The following is a 26,472-nucleotide window of genomic DNA, read 5'->3' as shown; positions in this document are numbered from 1 at the left end:
CACCCCCGAACTCATGGCGCAGAAGAGCCCACAGCAGAAGAGCCCGCCATGGCACTCTGATGGGTGGGCTCTTCCCCGGACTCCAACTCTTAGGCACCGGACTCTCGGCCTGGCGCCACTGAGAGCCCGGCGCCCCGCACCCCTGGTGCCTATGGTTAAGACGACCTTGGTCATTAGGGTAACAAAGGAAGTGGCTCTACACCAGAGGACAAATGGGTGCTCCTCCCTCAACACACTGGGAGTTAGGAGAAAATCGAGAGTTTTGGGGTGTTTGAACTGGGCTAAAGTCAGCAGACAGGCAGAGGCCTGAGACAGGAACAGCTCTCTGTAAATGGAAAGAGCCCTTCCAGGGTTCAAGTCACAGTAATTAATAAACAGTGTTCACATGTATAAAACTTGGCTCTTCTATGTCAGCAGCAACACACAAGCAGCAACTATAAAATGAAAGGTCTCCTCCACACACACGTATGCTGTAAGTAAAAGCCATGTTTTTATACATGTGAGTTCATTCTGCACTGAGGAATTGTTTTCCAAAATGTAGCACAGGAAGCAGCCTAAGTTAGTCAAAACCAAAGGACAGTATAAAACTACATCGCTGCACACACAGAACAACTTATATGAGTGCAACAGAACTTCACCTTCCTCTCCTTCCCTTGCATGCACCCCAAATCTGCTCTGGAGATTACCTTAACCCACTGGAGCAGATTTGTGGATTGTATGAGAGGCACCAAGGAGGAGAGGGAGGAAAAGTTCCATTGCATTCACAGAAGTTGTTCCATGTAATGATTTAGTGAGATAAAAGCCTATACGCTACCATTTTTGTTACTGAGGTAATTAATTTAAAATATTATTTACTTTAAGGACTACTTTCAATATGCTTTTGGAATATTTGTCACAGATTTTTATATATTTGAACTAAATATTTTTGTGTAGAATTTTCAGAAAAGATTATTGCATAGGACTAGATGCTGACTAGATCCTCCTGGTAGCTTTCCTAAGAATCCATCATGGATGTATAATCAAATTTCTCATGTGCATCCTTTTAGAACACCCCCCGGGGGGGGGATATTATGTGGAAGAGGTCCTAGTGGAAGTAGTGGAGCATTTGCAGTAAACAAACTTTGTATTATAACGGTCAAAGGGCAAGTATCAGATTCTGTAACCACATTTTCTAAGAAGATAAAATGCATCTAACCTTCCATATTTTCAACACTAGGTCCTGTACATCTCACACTTTCAGTACTGTATCTTGACAATGAGCTCTCCATCCAATACATAAACCAATATTTTTAAAAGAAGAAACTAATTCTAAGCAGTAACATTAACCAGCAAACAAGAAGCACACAGACAAATAAAAGTAAAAACATCATATAAATTTGGCTAGACTAATCAAAGCTGGAAACACACAGCTAGCAAGGCTGCGAATTGAGTTATAGGAAATACAGGGTTAAGGAACATGAAAACCTTACGTATTAGAGAGTTCTTTGTTTCAGCCAGCTGCTGCCAGCCTGTCTGTCTGTCTTTCAAAGTCTCAGAAAGTTGTGTATGAAAATCTAAATAAAATAAAATACATAAGTTTTAGAACCAGCTCTTCATCAGCCTTCATTGTCACATAAGCATTTTTAGATGGCATGTTCAGCAGTCAGGATTTTGAGAATTGTTCACCTTCGCCACCCACCACACATCAGCAAAACATTTTGTGCAACTACATCTAATATCCCAAAAACATGCTGATAGAATTACTAGGTGTGATGTATATTAGTCCCCGTGGACTATACCATTCATGAACAAATTTTCAATGTGAATATTGTCTGTTTATATTAAGTCAAAGATTTTGCCTTGAGTTACTTTACTTACAAATATTAATAAAGAATCAACATCATCTGGATTATTTTTGCAGAACGCAAATTAGACAGGAAACCAAGTAACTGAGAATAAACAGAATAAGCCTAATAACATGTTTCCAATTTATATCACTCTGTATTAGTTACAAAGGTAATTTCTCTGACTTTTTAGGAATCATTATGAAAGCATATTAAGAAGCATTTTGCAATGGAAGGCATATATAAAAAAATCAAACAGGTCCTATTCAGATTAACCAAAACATTTTTCAACGCATCTATGAATATCAACACTAAACTCATTTTTAAAAATTAGTATAACCAAGCCTTTTTTGTGCCACTACTTACTGGTATGGAGTACTTCTCTTTTTTCTTAATAAAAACCCCACTATTATTTGGCATTTATAAGGGACCTAAGATGTTCTGGGTATGGTATAAAGATGGTTAAAAACAAGAAGACCCCATTTAACAGACACAAAAGGGAAAGAATAAGGAGAGAAGAGAAAGGCAGGTAAACTCAAGGAGAACAATTTTCCTGGGGTGGAGGTGGGGCTGATATGGCTCCAAACCAGGGGTCAATCACCCCCTGTCCACACATCCACTATTGTGAATCAGTAGAGGAAATGAAAGTTGCAGCACCTCTGGAATCAATTTTAAAAATTATCTGTGATACATTTGATGATGCAGAGCATTTCCAAGGAAAAATTATGGGATGAGGTGGAAATTCACTAATATCAAAACACAGCCAGTTATTATTATTTAAGAATTAGACCAGGTGTCAGGACTGGTCGTTGTCCTCTTCAGATCACCACACAAACGCTTCTTGTTCTTTTATAACTTTTTATTGCATATTAACAAACCATCTTATAAACGGTTCTTATCTTTAACTATTTTTCCTCAGAGTCACTTATTTCAGATACCTTCTGAGCTCTGCTTCTCCGTGACCAGCCACTCTCAAAATGGCGAACGCGCCGTTCCTTTTGCTTTCCCGCTCTTTTTTCTAACCTCCTCCCTAGAGCTGGCTTGTATCTCCCCTCCTCCGAATCTGAGCTAGAACTTAACCCTTGCCCTTCCTGTGAACATCCTGTCCCTCCCTGTTGTTCCTGTTGCTCTCTTCTATTAGATTCACTGCTCTCCTCCCCCCCCCCCTTGGGGAAAGCTTTCTCCCTCTGGGAAACTGGAAACTTCTAACTCTAACTCTTCCCTGACACCAGGGTAGCCAATGGGATACCCATCAGCTGTTTCAGGCTGTGGCTCCCTGTAGATCCAGGCAGCATGCCCAATGGCCAGGAATGATAGGAGTTGTAGTCCACAACATCTGGAAGACAACATGTTGGCTGTCCTGACCCACATTTGTATTCCCATGTTACAGTTGAAGGAATTATATTTTGCAAAAATGACATACCCATGATACACTATATACTAAACACATGACCTGCCATTTAAAAGATCTCTAACATCTAAATAGTTTCCTCTAATAATGAACTTGGGTGGCTGAATGTCCATTGGTTTCAAAGTGAAATGAGTTCAGCCCAAAGGTTGTGGTTTCTATATATTCAGGGATACCCTGGCAGATGGAGGACATTTGTCTAAAAGATGAAAGATAAATATTTTAATAAATAAATCATAAATAAAATATGTTTGTAAATTAAAAGTAACAAAAAAGTCCCCCCCCCCAATAAGGGCATTATGAATGTTGTTGTAGCAGTTGTGGGGAGAAGGAGAGGACAGGGGAGCTGAGATAAGGCAGAGTGAAGAAGTTGGCCTGCTGAAAGCCCTTAAAGCTTTATTTTGGAGAGGAGGATTAGGGTTGAGGGAGAATGCTCCAAAAAGCCTGAACAGCACAGCATAGCATAGCTTCTGTTAATGGCAGCCTGGAATCTGAGCAAGATCACTCCTTTTAGAAGCTAAGAATTCACTGCAACACTTGGTTGCAAGTCCCACTTGTCCAATGTGATGGACCTTGGGACTTTTCATAACAAATCAGTTATAATTTGTTACCAAATTAACCACATTACAATCAGTTGGATTTCTTAAGCTGATTTGACATAAAAATGTTATGCCATTCAATAGGTATCTAAAAGCTAGACCCATGTGTGATTTCAAAAGCAGGCTGCTAAGAGCTCTTATTCTACTGTACACAAAGAGAAGTTTGCTGTCTGTAAAAACTGATATCAAAGGTATGAGTGTTTCAAACCATGTCATTTTCAGGTGCTCTTGTCCAGGTCTAATCAGCTGAGCTTTATGTCTGATGAGTAACTCTTGATTTTAAAGCACCAGAAAATATTGCAGATTTTCAAGGGCCCTTCATTGCAAGCAAAAAGCTATGAATAATACTAAGAAATATGCAGTCAAGTCAAAACTACTTAGAAATGCAGAACTCAGGATTTCTACTGAATGTTATCTACTAAAAATAGTTGATTTCATCATAACTAACCATGTAATAATTCAAAGAGCATTTTCTCATTTTAAGGTTGCCAGTGATCACCCAACATTAAATGAAGAGGAATATATCTTGTTATAGCTGGCATCATAGAAAGGAAAAGAACTCCAAATATGTATAATACTAGCTAATGAGGTCAAGCTCAGTGTTGGACACTCCTGGTATTCCAGCAGCTTCCAAGGATGTTGCTTTGTCACACTGGACATTAGGCTGGGTGATGTCAGGTTTTCAACATTGTGATCTATCACCAGCTAAACATCATGATCTGGCGATACACCTTGAGGTTGAAACAACAAACTGCATTGGCTCCCACCCCGTGAGGTGAAACTGCCACCGTTCTCACCGAAGGAGCTGAGGAGGTTCACCCCAGCACCTCATGGGACGAGAGACGATGTGGTTGGTTCCCAGCACTGGGCACTGGGGGTGGAGGGAGTCCCTCTGTCTCCAGCACTCAGCCCTCTTCCTTGTGCTGCTCAGCTGAGGAGAGTGAAGGCTGAGGAAGATACAGGGTTTAGGAAGCCTTATCGCAATGACTGCGCTTTCCTGATGGGACTTCAAAGAGAGGCCCCCTCACCCCAATCCTCTCATTCTGCTTCAGCAGCTCCTGCATTAGCGTTATTGTCCTCCATGGAATCCCATGACTCCACCCAACCACACGACCCTCTCATCTCACAAGGCAGCAGAAGTGCTCCTGCTGTCGTCTTGCCTTCTCCTCTTGTTCTCCCTCCCTCCTTCCCTCCCTCTCTCTCCAGCCCTGAGCTCAGCCCGCCTTGTACGGTGAGTCACTGGGATGGCGCCAAAGGTGCAGGACTAGAAAAGTAAAGTTAAGAGCAGTTTCCTGGTTCATTTGAATACTATGTAGCGAGAACAGAGGGGCAGGGGAGGAAAGGTGAGCCCAGGTAGCAGAGAGGGGAAAGTACCTCGTATATTTGTTTGGTTTTTCTCATACACACACTGTTGTATGAAGGAGAGGCATGCGAAATCGGCTGCTTCTGGGTTGGGCTGGGGCTGTGCCACTCATGTGTGTTTCTCTACCAGATAGTCATTTTCTCGTGACTTCAGCCCAATCCAACACACTCCACTTTCTGTGTTCTCAGGTTTTCCCCATCCCCTGTCCCCTCCTTCCAGTTCTCTGGGCTGCGGAGGTCAGCTCAGCAGGAGTTCGCAACTATTCTCTGTCTCTTTCTCTTGTGTTTGTGTTCCTGGCTCTCTGTGGTGTGTGTTGCCACCCCAGCCATGATTTGTGGGCCATCTCAGGATGTGTGCAGGGAAGCTCGCTCATTTCAGGGGCTGCTCATTGTTACTGATTTAGATAGATGAATAGATATCCCCCCACCCCTTCCCTTTGCCCTGGTGCTAAGAATATTTTCCTATTGATGTATGTGGACCTACGCAGAAAGCATATTGTTGCTACATTAAGGAATGCAGCAGAACCCCTATAGATCTTAGAAATATCAGTGGTACAGATTTGTTTTTGAAGAACTGAAATAGTGGGTCCATGTATAAACATGCATATGCATAAAGTTCAAATTGTTATGCAATAAATAAAAAAAGTAGCTCACAGGGAAGGGAGACTCATTTTCCATCATATTACCAATTTTGAGGTAGGTGTTTTTTGTTCTGTAGCACTTTCTGTATTTATGTATAGTTGGATGATTGAGACCTCTACTGCAGCTGGAGGTTATGCTATTAAGCACACCTTGCAACCACCAGCTTGAGTATCAACTTTCACTGACAGGTTTCTATCTTATTGGGAAACAGCTGAAGTCAGGAACAGAGCTAAAGCCTTTCGGGCGATTGTACATATGTAATTAGCATGCCAAAAGTGCATGCTCATGAACGTAGAAAGTGCTTTTATTTATAGCACTTCTCTTAACATTTCAAACTGCTGTAAGTGTCCAAAACTGGTGTGAAGCTGCTCATAGTATTTGTGAATATTATGACATGGTTTGGGCTGCTATTGCAGGGGCTGAACCCCATTTATGTTTGTAGTGTCCAAACAAGAACTGCTATTAAAAATGTGATATTAACAAGGTGTCACTTGTGTGAATTGCATATGAGTTCATGATTTTTGAAAAAATAAATAAAAAGCTGGAAAGGAGAGTGAGGATCCTCTTCCATTGGCTGTAGCCATTCATGAGGGATGCTAGGACTTCCTGTCAATAATTTGAATTCAGTTCAACCAATTATGGCTGATCTGAGAGACAGGGCTTTGGGGAAGCCTGTATCCACTCATGTCTGCCTTCACAGCTGCACTGAGTGTGGGCACTGCAGTCGGCAACAGATGCTCCACCCTGTATGTCTTGGCCCTGCCCAAAGGTAAGATGGTGGAGCACATGCATGACCCTGCTATGGAATTATTGGTCGCTGTATTCGAGGCCAGCGATAAATTTGCTCGCAAACAAATTGGACCCGTCTGGGGGCTTTGCCTGCCTCATAGCAACTGTCACAATTTTATGGCTGAAAAACACACTGGATTGCATCCTTAGTCAAAACTGGAACACATTTTCAGGTTACCTCGGTAAAGAGGTCCAAGGGGAAAGGTTCTGTCCAAGGGCCCAGACAGGGGCTAACAAGCCATAGAACTCCCCAAAAGGCACCCTGGTGGGTTTGCCCTATTTGATTTTCATCATGGGGGGATCCTTTAACCCAGGATCAACCCTGGTAGAATGATCAACCAACAGTTGGGCTGGTTGACTCAGGATGCATACCCAATGCCTGAGGCAAGCCAACTGACATCCGTAATGAATAACGTTGTGGCCATTTCTATCCAAACATGCTGACCTGTCTTATTGCTGCTTCAGTAAAGAGACAATGGAGTGTGCCTCTGAGGCTGAAGTCAAAGCGCTGCATTAGCAGCACCGAAGTGACTGCCCTGGGTTGCTGACCTGAGCAGTTTATATGAAGTTTATGGGATGCCCAGATGACAAGACTTGCTGATGTGGTCCAAAGAAGACAGAGCAATACGTTTGGCCAGCTAGGCTGCAGGAGTTGCTGGAAGGAGGTGTACAAGGCACTATCCAATTGTCTTAGGGACTGCACTCCAGATTTATGTAGGGTTTACTTCTTAGCCTTTCCCCCTAAGGCAGCAGAGGTTTAGCATCAATTTTCCTTCTCCTAGATGGGCTCTCTACCTTCCTAGGTTGCTCCTCACTTCCCTCTACAGCACGTGCAGAAACTGCCTTCTTGATCGTTAGACTTATTATTGGTCTTGTCTGCTCAATCTGCCAGAGCCTGTATTTGCATGCACAGAAATTCCCTAACTCACCAAGGTACCCACTGGCTACCCTCACTTTGTTTCGTCAGCCAGTCAAAGCCATTCCCAGGGTGTGGCCGCTATCACATGCTGACAGCTTCAAGGAGCCACAGGTGAGAGTTGAGTGCAAGGTAGGGACCAAAGGTAGACAAACTACCGCAGAAGGATCATGACATATCCCCCAGCAGAGATACTACCCTCCTCAACACACCATACCTGCACCACATCTGCAACAGCTGAATTGTTTAGTGAGGCAGCATCAACACTTTGGAACTCCCTGCCTACTGATATCAGGCAGGTATCTTCACAGAATTCCTTTTGGTGCTATTTAGATAAGCCTACCTTACTTTCACATTAGATGTCCTTCCACAAGCAGCTCATCCACATAATATGCTTTGCAATGAGTCAGGAACAGAAGCAGAACCATAGTCTAATCATAACAAGCCATCACCTTTAATCTTCCTTCCTCCCACAATCCACTAAATGACCTAATTTTAAATTACTGCTCTTTGAAACCAACAGTATTTAGGGAGTAGAATTATTTGTCTCTTGCCCCAGTACTATGTGATGGTCACTTATTTCAATCACAAATGGGTTTTGAAATAAAATCCTGAAAGGTCTGCCACAAACAAACAAAAATAGTATTGCTGGTTAATTTCCAAGGACTCTGTGTTCAGTATTTGGAATATATATATAAAACAATTTCAAAAATTGGAGAGTTAATTTCTCTGAACACTCATACATGTAAGGATCTAAATATTTAGGGCACTGAATTTAAAAGTGTAAAATAAATATTTTTATAGCTGCAATATGCTAGATTTACGGTTTACATAAAACTTTACTCCTGATCCTAGCAGCACTCCTTTTGGTACCATAAAATTAAGGATTACACAATATACTGTACATGAATCGTTAGAATGAAAATGTAATGCATGCCTATAATTCTTGCATTTCTTAACTATGTAGTGAATGGCAAAGTATTTCCTCTTTTAAACATAGATCACTGGAGCCAAATTTGATTCTTAAACATTAGTGTGTGCATTCTGCAAAACCCGAACCCTTGCATTCTAGTGACAGGAAATGTTATATGGTTGGTGAAACATGCTGTGTATAGAACCATAGAACTGTAGAATTATAAGGTACCCAAAGGGTCATCTAGTCCTGCAATGCAGGAATCACAGCTAAATAAGCTCGGTCAGATGGCCATCTCCAGCAAAGGAGAGTCCACCACCTTCTGAGGTAGTCTGTCCCACTGTTGAATGGCTCTTGGCATCAGAAAGTTCATAGCAGAACAATACATTTGTCAAATGTTCCACGATGCTTTGTATCTCCTCAAAAGGTCTTTGGGCCTTAACACAAAATGCAATGCCCTCCATACTTAAGACCCTTCACCCTCCCCCCACAGAGTTGCCAAGGTGCTAAGCTGCTCTTAGCACGTAAAATGGTAGTACCAGAACAAATTAGTAGTGTCTGGAACACAATTTGTGACTGAGTCACAAGGCGAAATACAGAATCCAGGATAAGAAACACTAGATTTCAAGCTGACCTGGAGAACCGCAGAGCCTCAGGGCTCATTCCACCCATTCCACCAAGAATGGCACAAGTGCAACTGAAGGCTTAAGCAGCCTGGAAGCGAAACAGTCTGCTCATCTACTTGGACCGTATCCTACCCAAACTTGCCTGGATTCTCCTGAAGAAAAGGCTGCTCAAGAGCAATGCTCTTAGTTATGCACTTCTTTGGTGGCATACAATGCCTGTAGGAGCTTAGAATCGTAGAGTTAGAAGGTACCCTGAGAATCATCTAGTCCAACCCCCTGCAATGTAGGAATACGTAGTTGTTCCATACAGAGATTGAACCTGCAACCTTGGCGTTATCAGCACAACACACTAACCAACTTATTTAATTTGGGGACTGAAATAGCCTTGTGCAAGGTGAGAGAAACAGTGACCTGTTGTTTCTCCAACACCTCTCAGTAACTTTTAATAGTGTTGTGCACCACCCCAATCGCCAAGCATTATGAGATTCCAAGGGTTCCAGGCACGTACACGGGGTTCAATTTCCTCAGAATGAGGGCCAGCAGAGATTGTGCTGTCTTTAGGATATATTACTTATTTACATGTATATACAATCTGATCCTACAATGGAGGGTCTCACAGCATTAACACCTCAAGAGGGTCTTGCTTCTCCCACAGTCACAGCCTTTGGTTCAAACAGGGATCAGGCATGGCTCTGCCTCTACCATCTGCCCAGCCTGCAGCCTGCAGCTCTAGCTCACATAACTCAACTCTTTGTCTCTCTAACTAACAGACAGTTGAGGGAGGAAAAGCCCACTCATTTGTCCTCTGGCACTGAGCCACTTTCTTTGTTACTTTAATGACCCATACATAGATGGCAACTACCTCACCAGGAAGCGAGCCTGGCTATTCCAGGAATTGAATCTGTGCTACATCCAGGAATTAGAGGCAGCTCAGGCATACAGCCTGCCCGCCCCTCAAAGTCACAACACCATGGTTTCCTTCTACATTGCCTCCTGCGGTTCCAGAAAATAGTACCAGAAGGCCACTATTCTACACCAGGACACTTGTGCAATTGGATTCCTCAGGGTTACATTTTGGAAACTTTTATCAGAGCAGCCACAATGACTAACACGAACTGCTATAGATTGGCACTGTGCTTTGTGTGTGTGTGAACCTGTTCCCTCATGCCAATCCCTCAAAGCAGCCCAACCTTATTATCCCCAGAGAGGGAAACACATTTCTTCTCTCTGTGCCTTCACACATGCAGTTTTCATCAGGGAAGTGACATGGGAGAAAAGGTTAAGCTGTAGTTTGGTCCTGAGCATCTGGACAGTACATTTTTCTTCCTGTTTTGTGGGCAAATTGTCAAATAGTAGCAATGTCCAGTACGCAGGTGAAAAGAAAAGTCTTTGTAGGCCACTACCAGTGGGATGTGGGTGGTGCTGTGGATTAAACCACAAAGACTAGGGCTTGCCGATCAGAAGGTCGGCTGTTCAAATCCCCGCAACGGGTTGAGATCCCATTGCTCGGTCCCTGCTCCTGCCAACCTAGCAGTTCGAAAGCACGATGTGCAAGTAGATAAATAGGTGCCACTCCGGCAGGAAGGTAAATGGCATTTCCGTGCGCTGCTCTGGTTCGCCAGAAGCAGCTTAGTCATGCTGGCTCCCTCGGCCAGTAAAGCAAGATGAGCGCAGCAACCCCAGAGTCATCCACGACTGGACCTAATGGTCAGGGTCCCTTTACCTTTACCTTTACCAATGGACCTCATATTTTCTGCCCTCCTTTCTGAATAATTTTAATAATAATGATGCCCAGTAAAACCTTGCATATTTACTTAATATGCAAACTATACTCCTGCAATCTATATACAGTGGTACCTCGGGTTAAGAACTTAATTCATTCTGGAGGTCTGTTCTTAACCTGAAACTGTTCTTAACCTGAGGTACCACTTTAGCTAACGGGGCCTCCTACTGCCGCCGCACCGTGGCGGCACGATTTCTGTTCTCATCCTAAAGCAAAGTTCTTAACCCGAGGTACTATTTCTGGGTTAGCGGAGTCTGTAACCTGAAGCGTCTGTAACCCGAGGTACCACTGTAACAGTATACAGTTTTGTGTTGTAATTATTTTGTATATTTGTTCAGCAGCTGCATTTACAACACAAGGGAGAGAGATTTAATTGACCTTGGTTCAGTTTGCCCTTTATAACTTGTATGTGTTTAGTGAAAACAGTAGTTTCCTTTGGTCCTTATCACTGACTACCTTGGGAGAATAGTTTCTAACAATTACAAAGCTTACAGATGAGGACAACAAACTGCTTCCCCATGGTGGCAGAAGCATCCATCTTTTTGATGTGAAACATCTAAAACAAGTTTCTCAAAACTAATTTTCTACTGTGTGTTTTCCAAGGCTCCAGTAATTCTTAACAAAGGTTTTGTTGCTGATACCCAAAGGAATGAAAAATGTAAATGTTGGAACACTTTTTTTTAATGTCATCTTTTGGGATACCTCTATGTGACTACTGCCTTTGACACACACAGGGAGTGAGACCTAATTGCATTTAGGGTTCTCTCTAGCAGCTACACTCAGAATCAAACATTCTCATGAGGACTATTGTTCTAAATAATCTACTTATTAAGCTTTTATTCAGATTCTACACCATCTTTTTTTTAAAAAAATACTAATTTCAATGGGACATTGATGGATTTTGCAGTTTTCAAGAAGGATAGGGTACACTATGACCTGCAATCTCTAAACTATTCTTTAAGAGGAGGGCATTTTGTAAGCAAAGCCTTAAGGATAAACAATTTAATCTCCTACCCATCAGGTTTCACATTTATTTTATGTAATATGCTTCATCAATGAACCTTCACAAATTCATGCTTATGTTATATTCCTGCTCATCAACACATTGCAGGTCTTTTTTTTCCAATGGGTAGTCTCTGCTATCTTGGCATCTTTCCAATCATCTCTGAAATGCTCATTTCCCCCTCACTCTTCAGTTCCAACAGCCTTTAATTCCATTGCTGCCACACTCAACTTCATAGTACATGAACCACTCCATGGCATTTTCTTATAAAAAACCAACATGCTAGAATAACAACACTGGCTGTGCAGATGCACTGATGAAACCAATTTAAAGGTCCCACATGTGCTTCAGAACAGCCCCAACTTCACCACTCCCTATCTTAGCTCCATCCAGGTAAGCTGCAGTGATGTTGTTGTCAGGAGGTAAAATGCAACTCTGCTGCACCATACAAACTGCTACTGTAGAATGTGTGCTCCCAGGGATTACAGACATCATAGCCGCAAGGAGGACAGTGTAATCAAAGGGTAAAAAAAAAGTAATCTGTTGTTTATTAAATATTGAGACTGTATTTTTAGAATCTAAAAGTAACCTATATTAGTTATCTTCAGAATAATATGTGTTTACTTTTTCTCTTCAATATTATTTCTGGAAGCCAGTTATCAAACTCCTTCTAATCCCAAAAGCAGACAAAGCAGGATTTGAGAAACTCCTCATTGGGCTTAGATCAGGAAAAGTCAGGTTCAAACCCCAACACTGGCAAAAAAATAAAAAATAGCTTTCTCGGTGGCTATACATCGACGTTGAGCCTTAAATACCTTACACAGCTATTATAACCGTGGAGGAAACCATGCCATTTTTCTCGCACACACAAAAACGAATTGAATGAATCAGAATTTTTGAAATATAGAAGCAAATTCATCTGTATTATAAAGGTATTGAAATATAAAATTCTGGTTAATGCACAGTTTGGTACAAACCCTTTTTGTCTTACTCTGCTTCATTAAGTATGTGTCTCTCCCCACATCAAATCCAATAACTAAAAATGATCTCATACTAATTCTACTCTAAATGAAAACTATCTCCACATGCAGACAGAGGCTATGGAGAAATAAAAACAACCTTTGAAAGTAACAAGACAGAAACAAAAACTCAAAGACAATAGAATATGAGCTGTTATGCCCCCCTCTGCTGCAGAAAGCCTGCTTCTTCATCTGATCTGATTATACAGTAAAAGAAAGGATTTGTCGTTTCTCTCTCTCACACACACCTATCATCTTTAAGTGATAGAATTACCTATTCTGTTGTGTTTTACACTATTATGTCCATTTTTACATTTTCTGTCTGATGAGTTGTTTGATCTTTTATTGTCCTTGAAGCCAGAGAAGTAGTTATTGACTGTTCTTCTTGCCTGAACTGCATTCACCAAGCCAATTAAACTAAAAACAGCTTAGCTTTTCATATTTATATGATGCATTGTTAAAACGACTTGCAAATACCATCTTTCTGAAACACAGAATCCGGAATTATCTGTTCCTTTATATGCTAACCATAGAACCCCCACTTTTTTAAATTACAAATTTTTGTGTTTTAAGGCTCATTGTAGAACAGTCAATTTAATTATGATACACCCTACTGTAATGTGTTGCTCAGGCATTAACTTATGCATTTGTTAGCTCATTATAACTCATTTGACACTTGTAAAAAAAAAAACCCTTATTTGTTCTCTTCCCAGGTTCCAATTCAGAAGTGTACATATTACAACATTACAAGGGAAGACTCTTGATCTATGTTTGCATCACTTCAAAACTGGAGCACTGACATTATTTTTAGCCACATGGACATCCATACTTCCCTAAATTGTTGGTGCTTATTATCCACATTAATATTTTATACAATATATTTTGAAGTGTATTGCTGGCAAGGCTCTATAGCACGAAGCAATTTGTCACACACAACAGTAAAATGTAACAGTATAAAAAAATGGAGGGAAATAAAAAAGATTTGAACATTTTTGTGATTGCACATGTAGCTCCTAGGCATAAGCAAACACATTATATATTTTTGCATTTATATCTCTATCTATAAATCTATCAGCATGCACAGTATTACTTAATGCATCACAGGAACTGATACCCATATAAAAAGGGACTCAAACATTTATCTTTGTATTAACCTCAGTGTAAAGTACAGTGTTATCTCAGTTCTTGAATGTCACTGTTGATAAACGTTTCGTAACCCGAACGCCGAAAACCCAGAGTAAAGCGGAAGTAAATGCTTCCGATTTCGAACGTGCCTCGGAAGTCAAACTGCTTGCGCTGCGTATTTTTCAATTTTCTCAATTGAATTTGCAGAGAGCCCTTTGCGCCTCGATTTTTGGACATTTCAGAACTCGAACAGTCTTCCGGAATGAATTATGTTTGAGAACCAAGGTACCACTGTATACTTATTAGTGGCAGCAATGTGAGGATATAGGACACACTTTCTGTGTATCTCCAAAACATATCCTTCTGCTATGAGAACACAAACATCTTAGTGGCATATACTATTCTAGATAAGTAGTTACAACTGCTCATAAAATACAAAGGAATAGTATCTCATACATTGTTTTCAAAGGTGATGTTTTCTCTTTTCAATTAGTAAGAAAGTACATTTAGTTTTAAAATGTCTCCCTTCCATTTTCTGTACTTCATTATCAACAATCAGAAGTCAGGATGGGGGAGAAATTTGATTAAGGACACTTTTAAAGAAAAACCTGCCAAATTCATACTTTCCAAAACAAGGTATGAATCGAAGCACGCTATCCTTTGAAATTTGCACTTCTCTGAATTCTCCAATGCATTTTTTTTAGCCAGGTAATGTGCACAAAAGTGTATTTTATTAGTATCAAGCATGCATAATAATACATGTATTAGTGAATATAACATACAAAAATGCATTACAGTGGTGGAAACTGTTTTGCAAAAATGTGTATATTAGGCCAAAAAAAACAAATCCAATGTGTGCTTATTAGGAGAAATTCACACTAAAATGCTAACAGATTTTCATGAGGATTAAAAATAATAATCACAAATTGCTGCAGAAATGTGGAGAACTGAGAAACTGGAAAAAAACTAAAATTGACAGATATATCCATCCTTGGTCAGAAGTCACAGACTCCAGAATTAAAAGAGTTCCTGTTATCACTTGAGTTGTAAAACACAGGCATTAAACAATTCCAGATACGATAGAGAGAAGCATACATAAAGCATCTGTGCATGCACTATTTTTTTAGGTATTTTAATTGAATTTTAGCCATAAAACCAAAATAACAAAATAGGAATTCATGAGACAAACACATAAAAACCAAACCAGACCAAAGCAGGCATGGGATGTTACATCCACAAGGGAAAATGATAAAGCCAGTTTTCCAACTATTTGCAGTAAGATACAATCGGGTAAGTGGATAATACCATTGAAAGAAGTGGGAACTGTGGCACACATGCAGGCGCTACATATGGATACTTTGTGGACATTTCCTGGCAGCATGTACATGCAAAGGGGCATCAAATGAGTTACATGATGTTATCATGGTGACTGGTGCCTTGCATGCATGGTTAATATGGAGGTGGCACTGCGAATACACTGAATTGTTGGTTGGCCACAGTTTTATTGGAAACTGTTGCACAATCTTTTTTTCCTGTGGTTATCAATGTGCTTCTGACTGCTATACGAACATGTGATATGCTATGCTGGTCTAAGCTCTGATAGCAGCAGGCTTCTTAACTTAACCACAGCAATATCCTAATATTACAGATACAAATTCTGTCATGTTTTAATTGGATAATAAGTGTATATGAGGTGGCATCCATACCACTACTAGGGTATGTCTTACATACATTCTGACCATTTCCTATTCTCAACTTACCATTCAAGAAAATACTGTTGCAAATAATAGTCAGAAGAGAGCTTTTCCTGAAAACATTTTGCCAAGAGCAAGACATGATCTTATGCCTACCAAGATCAATATCTTAATTGTCAGGTTAATAGGGAGGATTAAAATTGGTGATGCATAAAACAGAGATAGCAATAGGCTGCATTGGAGCTTTGTTTTGGTCTCCTTTTTCTGTAAGAAAATAGAGGAAGAAAAATATACCTGAACACAGGGAATGAATTAACATTCTAGTGAAAAATTGGATACGTATAGCTTCAACCATGAGCTTCTTAGCAATAACAGAGATACATGATCACTAATACGATCACAGCACATATTGGTGACTTTTATCTATATGTTGAGTAAAGCGTGAGATAAGCAAATTAACCCAAAAGAGTAATTTTAGAATGTATGTTTCTGTCCTATGCAGAAATGAAATAGCTCCAGCATCCTGGGTCCCACTCTCAGACTGATTATTCATGGAGGCTTTATTCCAAAAGTCACTACACGGTTTAAACACAGACCAGGCCACAGGTTACAAGCCTCAGCAATTCAGAAACAGGACTCGAATGCATATGACTAGGCTAAAGCAAATATACCCCAGGCTTCCCTTTTGAAGAGTGGGGCAGGCACAGTCATTTGCACAGTTTTCATCTCAAGCAATATGACTGGGCAAGTAAGTGGGCACTCCTGTGAGTGGGCTGGGTCTCTTTATGCCAATGTATCTGATAGAGATGGGGCCTGAGTCAGCCAAGTCAACACACTGTTAAGACTCTAGCTTATGTGCTTCCCCAGCTGCCGGAACAACCTCTTGCTCCAGGGAAAGGGCTGGGAATGACTCTGTTGGATCTCCCTCCTCCACTGGGGTGTCAGGTTGTGGCAGGGCAGGGATATCATCTGAGGACCCACTCGGCTCCTCCTCATCTACAGTCTCAGTAGTCTCATTCCTATCCTCCTCCCCTTCTGGCCAATCTTGCAAAGATGTCTCCACACGCAGGCTGGCCAAAATAAAAAAGTCAACCCACCACAGAAGACAGAGAAGGCTATCTAACCAAAGCTTTTCAATAATTCTTGGCAGCTGCAAACCTTTCAAGAACACTATTAAGTGGCCAAGGTATCAGTGAGGACTTCAGAATCCTTATTATTGTAGCATTATAATTTGATTGAGTAAGGACAGCTAAAATTGACAAATTGTTCAGTGTCTTCAGTGGCCTCCTATTATTAACCTTAGAATGAAGCCACCGGTATACACATAGGCACCTCAGATCAAGGAAGCCAGCCAGTGACTGACCTGGCACCGGAGCAGGCTAGTATTTGAGTGCATTAACCTTGTGCAACCTTCACAATCATATAGCACTCAGAAATATAAAGCAGCATGCCCAAGGAAGACAGGCCTGTTAAAATGAACACTGCATTTTCCATCTGAAATGATGGAAGCTATCCATTTTCTATGAATAGGTCCAGCTCTGTCCCTGTGGAACTTACAGATGGAGCATTTAGAGCAAGAGGTATCAGTAGGCACTGAAGTGGAAATCATCTGCCAAATATTATTCTGCTTTCTCCTTTGTGAGTGGAGGAATAAAACCAGAGTTAGCAATTTCTTGATCAGATTGTTATAGCTTTAATTGAAAAGATAATGTCAGTGAAAAGAGAGCATTCTGGCAGACCCAGCATAAATGTTGAGGCATTCACAGAAAATTGGAGAATCTGTTCCCCAGTCAAAAGATTCAGGTCTATTCATACGTCAACTGCTATATACAATTTTGTTTTAAAAGACAGAAGAGAAAAACAAAATAAATGAAAGTGACCCACAGGAGTAAGTGAAAGCCAGCAATTACTAGTCCCTTGCTGAGAGATTGCAAGTTGAGCGAAACATAAAATGAAGTTGTGATTTCCAGGGACTTGGGGTCAAGCTATCAAATATCCACAGGCTCTCTTCTGCTATCTCTGTTGGGAAAGGAAGACATTTTGTAACTTAGTACCCAGCCCTTGTGTACAAGAGATCAGTCACAAGAGACCCAATGCCAGCTCAAGAGGATGATGTTTTGCATTTTGCCAAAACATTACCTGTGACAAAAAACCAGCACACTGAATTGGCAAGTACATCATACCGTAACCCTATAGATCTAGAGAGACTGCACATGTCCCAGTTAAATGTAAGGGGCTTCTCTAGAGACTGGGCTGGGGAGAAATGCCCCAGCCTAACTTTGCAAACTAGCTGGCTATCATAAGTGGTTTGCCTCGGATGCAATTACTGATACAAAGGTGAGATGCTTAGGGCTTGATAACTCTTCTCAGGGGCATACCTAGGGGTTGGCAAAACCGGTTCTCTCCAAGGGCACAGAGGGGGCGGGCAGGGGGAATAAAAATAACCAGAGATTGCTCTGACTGAGGAAAGAGTTAGTTGTGTGGGGCGAGAGGGACAAGAGGCAGATTGCCTGGATGAGAATCGCCTCAGAAGGAATTGAGATTGGGGGTGGGTTGTGTGACACGATGGCTGATATCGCTGCTGCCTTCTTCACACCCACTACTGATGGAAGTTTTTTAATTCTCTCAACTTTTGTGTGTGCGCACAGCCCTCAAAATTCCCCCTTCCTGGGGAACATGACTAGGTCCTGCCTTCCTCCCTCCCTGCTGGGTGAGAGAACAGCCTAGGGAGTGGCTTTTCCTCTCCATGTGCCTGGCTGGGTGGGGAGAGGGGACCGTGGAGGCAGCTCCTTGCTCCTTGTGTGGGACTCGCTGGGCTGCTGGCTATTGTGGTAAAGTGATTACCCCCCCAAAGGAGGGGTGCCTATACAGCTCCTTACCAAGGGAGCAAGGGATCCTAGGTACACCTCTGCCTCTTCTCTTGAGCATTATTCAGGTCATGTATTAGTTTGGAAAAGTTCAGAGTTTGGTTGAGCTGCTCCTTAATAAACTTGTGGCATAGATAAAATCCAGATATTGCACTGCATGGAAAGCTCTGGGATTTTGGCTCCTGCAGTACCCTACATTCCCGGGGGGGAAATGTTCCAGAAGGTTGGGAGTCAATGGACTCCTATCACTGGAGAGCACCTTTGGATTCAAACATAGTTTCCTGTCTTTGTTCTGGGGAAACTTGAATCATTTCAAAAGCAATTAAAGAAGCTTTAAGTGTTTGGTGTTTTATCGTATTTTTAATATTCTGTTGGAAGTAATAGTAGTAGTAATAATAATAATAATAATAGTAGTAGTAGTAGTAGTAGTAGTCGTAGTAGTAGTAGTTTGGGGGTGACAGAAGTATGTGAACAACCTGTAACATCACCTCATTCATTATCGCTAATTGGTTTGTCATAATCACAATAGTAAACTCTTTATAATTTTGCCATTAGTGATAATTCTAGTGGGGGAAAGTTCACTATGAAAAAGGTTCAGGTAGATTTATTTTTAAACCAAATACCAACAACCTTTTCAGAAATCATAAACCTCAACTACACATCATTTATAGTGTTCCTGATTTTTATCTTTTATAAGTAGTTCAATGAAAATACGGAATTGAATGGCGCTTTGCTACTGATTCTGTTGCAATTTTAAAGATGACTACATATCTTAAAAGCTATTACCCAAAATGGAAATGAAAAATAGGAATTCTGTTACATTATTTCAAATGTTAAACATGAACAAAGAAAACAAATAAACCCATCCTTTATTATAGGCTGTAATATCAATGATTTCTGCAAACATTTCATAAAATTCTCATCCGTATTTCATCTCCTTGAAGTTTTAACACCTGAAGTGATTTGTGACAGGTCTATGTACTTGAACTGTTATTCTAATGTTAGCCTGCTTTCCTGTGAACCTTGATTTCAGCTTCAAGCTATCGCTCTATAGTGTTTTGTCAATCACAGTTTATCAAATGCATTCTGCTGAGGCAGCTGCCAAGACAAGGCTTGGCACTGACAAGCCATCTTTGCTCCTGTTTATTCCATCCTTAAGTCACCAACTCTCATTTTATCTCTCAGAATAAGAAATGTTCTGGCTAGTCAGACGGGATGTGGAAAGTTACTCTTTAAGCAGGCAAGACAAGCCACTCGGCTGGCAGGACTTTTGATCAAGGGAAGTTGGAGTACCAATAAATTCACAGCAGTCCATTCATGTTTGCTTTTTCCTTATCATTGAGTGCTATTCTGAAAATACTACTGGCATGCAGTGAATAGAAGTGATTGAGTAAGAAGATACAGTACAGCCTGTCAACTTATCCTGAAATAGCCTACAGTGGATGGAATAAAAGCTGTTCCAGCCCATGGCTATAGAGTTCTGTTGTGGAGAAACACTTGAGGGCACATTTCAGCTGGCAGTTAAGCATACCTGATATTTAAACCATGCAGACCCTGTAAGAATGTGTACATATGCCTTGTGGGAACAAACCTGAGTCACCTCCTATCCCTGAACTTCCAAAATCCCCAGTTTCTCTCACACAGCAATCCATTACGCTATGTTATGTTTTCTTTATATACCACTTTTTTTAGCCCAAAGTCTATCAAAGCAGTGAACATATTAATACAAAATAAATATGCAATTAGGATACAATTAATCAACCAAACCAGCACAAAACAGAAGAATAATTTAATAATTATAATTATACCCTGCCCATCTGGCTGGGTTCCCCCAGCCGCTCTGGGCAGCTCCCAACAGAATAGTAAAAACACGATAAAACATCAAACATTAAAAACTGCCACCAATGCCCACCAATCACACCAGGTATGTTTTTGTGAGCAGCATACACGCTCTCACCACATGCAGCTCCACAGCATCCTACCTCTCACATGGAAGGCATATTACTTCACATCTTCTCCACATCTGGCTGTTTCAGTCAGCCATGGGATTTGCTCTTGATCTTGTCACACTTGGAGCCATCGCATGAGGGTTAGCCTGTCAGTGGCAACCCACCATCAGTGGTGCCTCCAAATAAAAAGGCTTCCCCTTTGGAAACCAGCTACCACTGTGCCATAGTTCTTGATCTTCATGAGCCAGGCTAGCTGGCCAAACCTCTTGGCTTCTCCAACAAGCTTCTGTTCTACAGGTGCAGTAGAATGTGGGTGCGAATGCTAAGGTAGGTATTCATCTTCTAGTCAGCAATGGTCCTGCTGCTGCTACCTGCCTCCTCCTGCCTTACTCAGAATTTTTTAAAAAGTGATCTTAAGAAAGGAAACTCATGTTCCCCCCCACCCCAGAAATTGGGACTTGTAAACATAATTTTACTTTCCTGTAACAATAAAAACATGAAACCATATTTTAGCATGATATCCAAACAAGGGCAGAAAGAAGAAACAAGTATCTTCAAAATTGATACAATATATGACACATATGTGGAGGAAATATGTTGTTTCCTGCTTGGCAGGGGGTTGGACTCGATGGCCCTTGTGGTCTCTTCCAACTCTATGATTCTATGATTCTATTTAAGGAGGTCCTCAGGCAGCTACCTTAAATTGAGTTAGACCACTGGTCTAGGTAGCTCAGCATTATCTACTAACTGGCAGCGTTTTTCCAGGGTTTCCGAAAGGAATCTCTCCCAGTCTTACTCAAAGATGTCAGGGACACGTCTGATAATACCCACATTTGAGAACATGGTCTGCAAACTGCTTGTGCAATTAGTAAAATATTCCAAGGTTTATTTGTTTTTGTGGGGTTTTTTTTACACATAAGGCATCATACAGCATCTGTAGGATAATGTTTGCTGTATATACTCTAGTTGTGTATTGTCTATGAAGTCAAAACATTTTAAAATAAAGTAATTCTAGAACAAATATTTAGATAGTGCTTTAATGAAGCCTAGTGATAATAGGAAATGACTCTCCTTACATAACTGCTTTCATTATGCACAAGGCAACATAACAAATAACTGATATCATGATTTGTGGGTACTTTGGAATCCAACCCAACAGCACCCTTATTATGAAGCAAAATGAAGCAGTTGCCTTGATGAACACATTGTAGAAAGGGTTCCAGGTTTTGGGTTCTAGTATCTATCTCTGCAAAACCCTTCTTTCATTTATGACATATACCAACACCTTCTGTAAATGTCCCTTTAAATGTTTTGAAAACAATGAACAGTGGATCTTTGCATCAGAATAAGAACACATTTTTCTAATGGCCAAGAACACATTCAAAGGTTTCAACACCCTAATTAGGAAAGCATAACTGAAAATCCAGAACCTACTTTGGGTCCCAGGTCCCATGTATCTATGAATGCTTAGTATATCTATGTCTTGTGGTGATACTAGCTTTATGCTCCATACAAATCCACCCTTTCCAACAGGTCTCTTTCAGCTGCCAGTTTCTCTATAAGCTAGTTTCACAGGGGAATAACATTTTCCACTGCAGATTCTGATAGGTTTCAAAAGAGCACATCTGGTCGTCTAAAGGGAACAACTATTATTAGACAGATATGATTAATCCTCTTTGGGTTTCTTTACTGTGGGGACAGTAGTGTATTATTATTTTTGCTTTTATATGTGGGATTCGGAACAACAAACAACAACTCACATAAACCTACATTGCCATCTTATTTAATGACATGCAGAATCCATAGATCATCAGAGATTGGAACTATACTGACTTGTCACTAAGCTTTCATTTGAATGGGACGTGAAACTTTTGAAGAATTGAAAGGATCTGGCATTAGTGGGAACAAATAACATAGCACTGCGAACTTTCTGGAAGATGGCAGTGTACATGGCAGGGCAATCTGTGACCCTCCAGTGTAAGTTTTGCTACACTACAGCTCCCACCAATCCTGACCATGAGCTGTTGTGGCTTGAAGGCCAATAAAATCTGAAGCAGCAAATGTTTCCCACTACTGCTATATGATATCGCCCACAATAGAATAAATGCTGAACTGTTTTCACTGTGAGAGATGCACTAGGTATGTAAAGGCATATTGTATCTCACAGCCATTTGAAGCAAAGTGCTGAAAGCCTCCTCCTTCCCCAGTATCTTATAATATGCGAATTGTTAGAATATACATCTGGGAGTTGCAATTTATATGTTACACCAGTGTGTGAACCGCTGCGAAGCAGTTCTGCTGAGGCAATGCAAGAAAACCATGCTGCGGTTCTTACTACAGCTCCAGCATTCTAGAAAGTGAGGTAATTCTGGAATAGGAAGCAGGAGACCACTGATGGGCTTCTACCACATGGCCCAGAACTCTTACTCACATTATACTTGCAATGCAGGAAAGAACAATTCTGTAGTGGTTCCCATGTCACTGGTACAATATAAGAACCCATTTAAAGATTGCTTTCAAAATGGCTGCTTAATTAGTTATTTCCATTTTCTGTATCTGTACTTTGTTTGTTGGCTTGTTTTTTTAAAAAAACCAGATATTAACTTTCATGTTCCTTTAGTTAAATGCCTCTCTTCTGCTCTCTTTACCATATTGATAATATAGCATTCATGGAAGTTGCACATTCCAAACAAATGTATTTTCTTATCTTAATTTTTTTACTCATAGTTCTGTGTGATAAAAATAATTTTATTTTGAAAATGTAACTATAAATATTCCATGAATTCAACAAAGCAATCCTATGCATGTTTACTTAGAGATATGTCTCCTTTTGTTCAATGGAACTTACTTCCCTGTAAGTGTGCCTTCCAGGTAAGACTACAGCCTTGGAGTTTGTTTTTTAAACATCTTTACTGAAACACCAAGCTCAGTGCTAAGTATCTCATTTGTAAAATGCATGTTTCAAAGTATAATATACATAATAGAGTATAAAGGGTATAGAGTTCAAAGAATAAGAAACATGATAAACTGGTCTAGGGTAGAATATGGGGTGGGGAAACTTTTAAGCCTTAGGATGCATTCCCTAATGATCAACCTTCAGGGGGTGGGGAGCAAATTCAGTGGTAAGCAGGTCCAAAGGGGACTGAGCAACTGAAGTGGCTCATATCTTTGTACAGTAGGCTACTTTCTACACAAAATCCAGTGATTTCTACATATACAACAAGTAAGTTAAATTATCACGTCCTGGGATACATTCCAGCCACACAAAAGAACCTGAAGAGGGTGTGGAGCAGACCAGTCAGTGGTGTGGTGGTGGTGGGGCAGACAGAGAGGCCGGGGGCTGCATTTTACATTTTACACTTGGGCTTGAAGTTACCCACCAGGGGTAAACAGTAACCACTAGAAGAAGAGAAACACACAGAAGCAAAATTATTGAACCTGCAAAATCTGAAAACAATGAACCAAAAAACAGAAGGGGAATTTAAAGCTCATACTCAATAAAGTTAATATTAAGGTTTCCAAGCTTGTTCTATTTTTGCAAGCACTGTTATTATTGTTATTATTAGTAGCATTAGTATTATCAATGAAATTGTTTCTAGAATTTGATTAATAATCTATACCCCTCTGGGGTATAGTACTGGGAGTAAAGCTTGCATGTCTGCATGGTACCAATATAGCTCATTCAACTGACCTAGAAATAGAATTATATAATTTAATATCCATGAAGGATGTTGAAATAAAAGCAATGCAAACAAAGCAAAGAGAAGTGACAAGATTCATTTTTTTGTCTGGCTTTTGAAAGGCCTAGGCACTGTACTGGGAAGAAACAGTTATTTATTTCTAATCTGTTTTCTTTTGTTTGTTTCTTTGCTTGACAGAATCACTCTATTTGTTGTTATTTCCTTAGTGCTGTTCAGTTAGTACAAATGGGATGAAATACAAGAACATATTTCAGTAGAATATATATATTTTTCCTTTAAAAAAACATTTTTGAGAATGGCCAATTACTAGGGACATCAGGGTTTCCTTGAAAAATGTTCATGGCTTCCTCAATTAAATGATCAGTAGTGGTAGACCAGGTAACCTGAAAAGCAAACAAATTGCAAGATAGTGCTGGTTGTTTTTTAGGGAACACTTTGTTCACAAATGGAAATAGTGATGCACAATAGGCCTTTTGAGCATTTCACATGAACTAAGTATCAACATCAGCCTGATTTTTTACATATGGAATGTCCTTGGTTTCAACCACTGTCATGATTGCTATATATTACTTCCAGTATCGGGAGTTATGCCTCTGAATGCCAGTTGCTGTGGTACACAAGCTAGGAGAGTGCTACTGCGCCCATGTCCTGCTTGGAGGGCTTTGCAGAGGCATTCAGTTAGCCACTGTGGGAACAAAATGTTGGAGTAGATCTGATACCACCATGGCGCTTCCTACTGACCCAGGAGAAAGTCCAATCAAACTTACAAGTAAACATGCACAAGATTGGGCTGCAGATGGAAAGGTATCCCTGAAGGTAGTTTGAAAATCATGGCAATAAAGGACGCCTGAGGATCATTCTTAATCAGCTGTAAAGTAGGAGTTTCTCAGCCTTGGGGTAACCTCTTGAGTATGTACATAAAACAGAGTTTTCCTCTAAAACAATAAACAATTATAGTAATTATAGTAATAAACAACAGTAGAGTGTGCTAACATGGGGTCCTTTCAAGGCTGTCTTTGTAGCATTGAAGCCACTGTTGCACATTTAGATTATGAAAAGTAAAACATTACCTTGCTTTTTCTAGTGAAAGGAAGGAAGGAAAGAAAGTATCTTTCTATTGTGAAACTAGCTCATATCTGTAAAGGGAGATATAGGGAGATATAAGGAGATTCAAAATTTAAGGGAAGCATTCCAGAAAGATCATGTGATTATTGATGCAGAATGTAAGGAAGCAGTAAGTTTAAAAACAAAACGGATACTTCAGTGATAGCTTTGTTACAATGTAGAATAATGATTGACAAAAGCAACCAAAAAAGCATACAACTATGCAAATAATTATTGTTGGTTGCTGTGAAGTTAAATGCTGCCAAACATGTCAATGAAGTGCTTTGATATCTTGAGTTTCTACAGTATGTTATAGTATGCTATGATTTATTTCTATACTTCCTTTTGACCAAAATTTTCCCCAAGGCAGCTCATAAAGGTTAACACAAATACAAAATTCAACCAACGCAATGCAACTTTGTATTGTACAGAGCTTCTTTTGTGGAATCTGAGACTCCTATGTGGAAGGTTTGCAATAATAATACTCTTATAAGCAAGGAAAGGATCAAATTTCAGCAATCATGTTAAACACAGGGCTATTTAAAAGTGACAACTGTGCTAATTCACTTCTGCAAGTGAGACTCACTACTTTCGGGATACGGTACATATTCTTCTCCTCTAAAAGCCACAGTGCCCCAGATCAAAGAACACTCGGCATCAGCATGAGAACTGAGTCTTCAGAATGATTTCTGGTCCCCAAACCAATTTCATCTAATAATTAACTGATCCCCAACATGAAAAGGTGGAAGAATTCCACAGGGAGTCAGGAGAGATCAAAGCTTGTGCTGTGTGTTTCCCTCCGCCTCTCCCTCTTTTCCGGACAGCCATCCATCTGACTTCAGTGCGAGAACAGTCACACACATTTAGCCACTAGAGACTGACATCAAACAGACTCTAAAATAACTTTCCATGATTCCAACTTTTGCTGGAGAAAATGTTGGTGGGAAGGGAAGAGGCAAGGCAAAGAAGATAGAAAACAAGAAAACAGCAGCGATTTAGGGAAAGAGGTAGCTCTGGGAGTAAAAGTTTGTGATTACGTGGTGTTTCACTTAATGTATTCTACCCTATATAAATCATTGCTTGCTTTGAATGTTGAGACTGAATGTACAAAAACCTTAACATAATAAGCATTTAAATAAACATGTATGG

The 26,472-nt window shown here is 40.4% G+C and overlaps 1 protein-coding gene across 16 annotated transcripts in view; it reads right to left on the bottom strand.

Annotated features, from left to right (window-relative positions):
• Window positions 1-26,472, bottom strand: part of TENM2 (teneurin transmembrane protein 2) — a 719,087-nt gene that overhangs the window by 387,780 nt on the left and 304,835 nt on the right. For all 16 annotated transcript variants that reach the window (XM_053376484.1, XM_053376486.1, XM_053376485.1 and 13 more), the window contains one exon: window positions 1,470-1,553. In XM_053376484.1, the coding sequence (XP_053232459.1) occupies window positions 1,470-1,553 (84 nt within the window). The remainder of the gene's footprint in view (window positions 1-1,469; window positions 1,554-26,472) is intronic.

The sequence above is a fragment of the Podarcis raffonei genome, chromosome 2 (assembly GCF_027172205.1).
Source record: "Podarcis raffonei isolate rPodRaf1 chromosome 2, rPodRaf1.pri, whole genome shotgun sequence".
NCBI lineage: Eukaryota > Metazoa > Chordata > Lepidosauria > Squamata > Lacertidae > Podarcis > Podarcis raffonei.
Note: the sequence above shows the minus strand (reverse complement) of the source record. Positions and strands in the feature narration are given on the sequence as shown.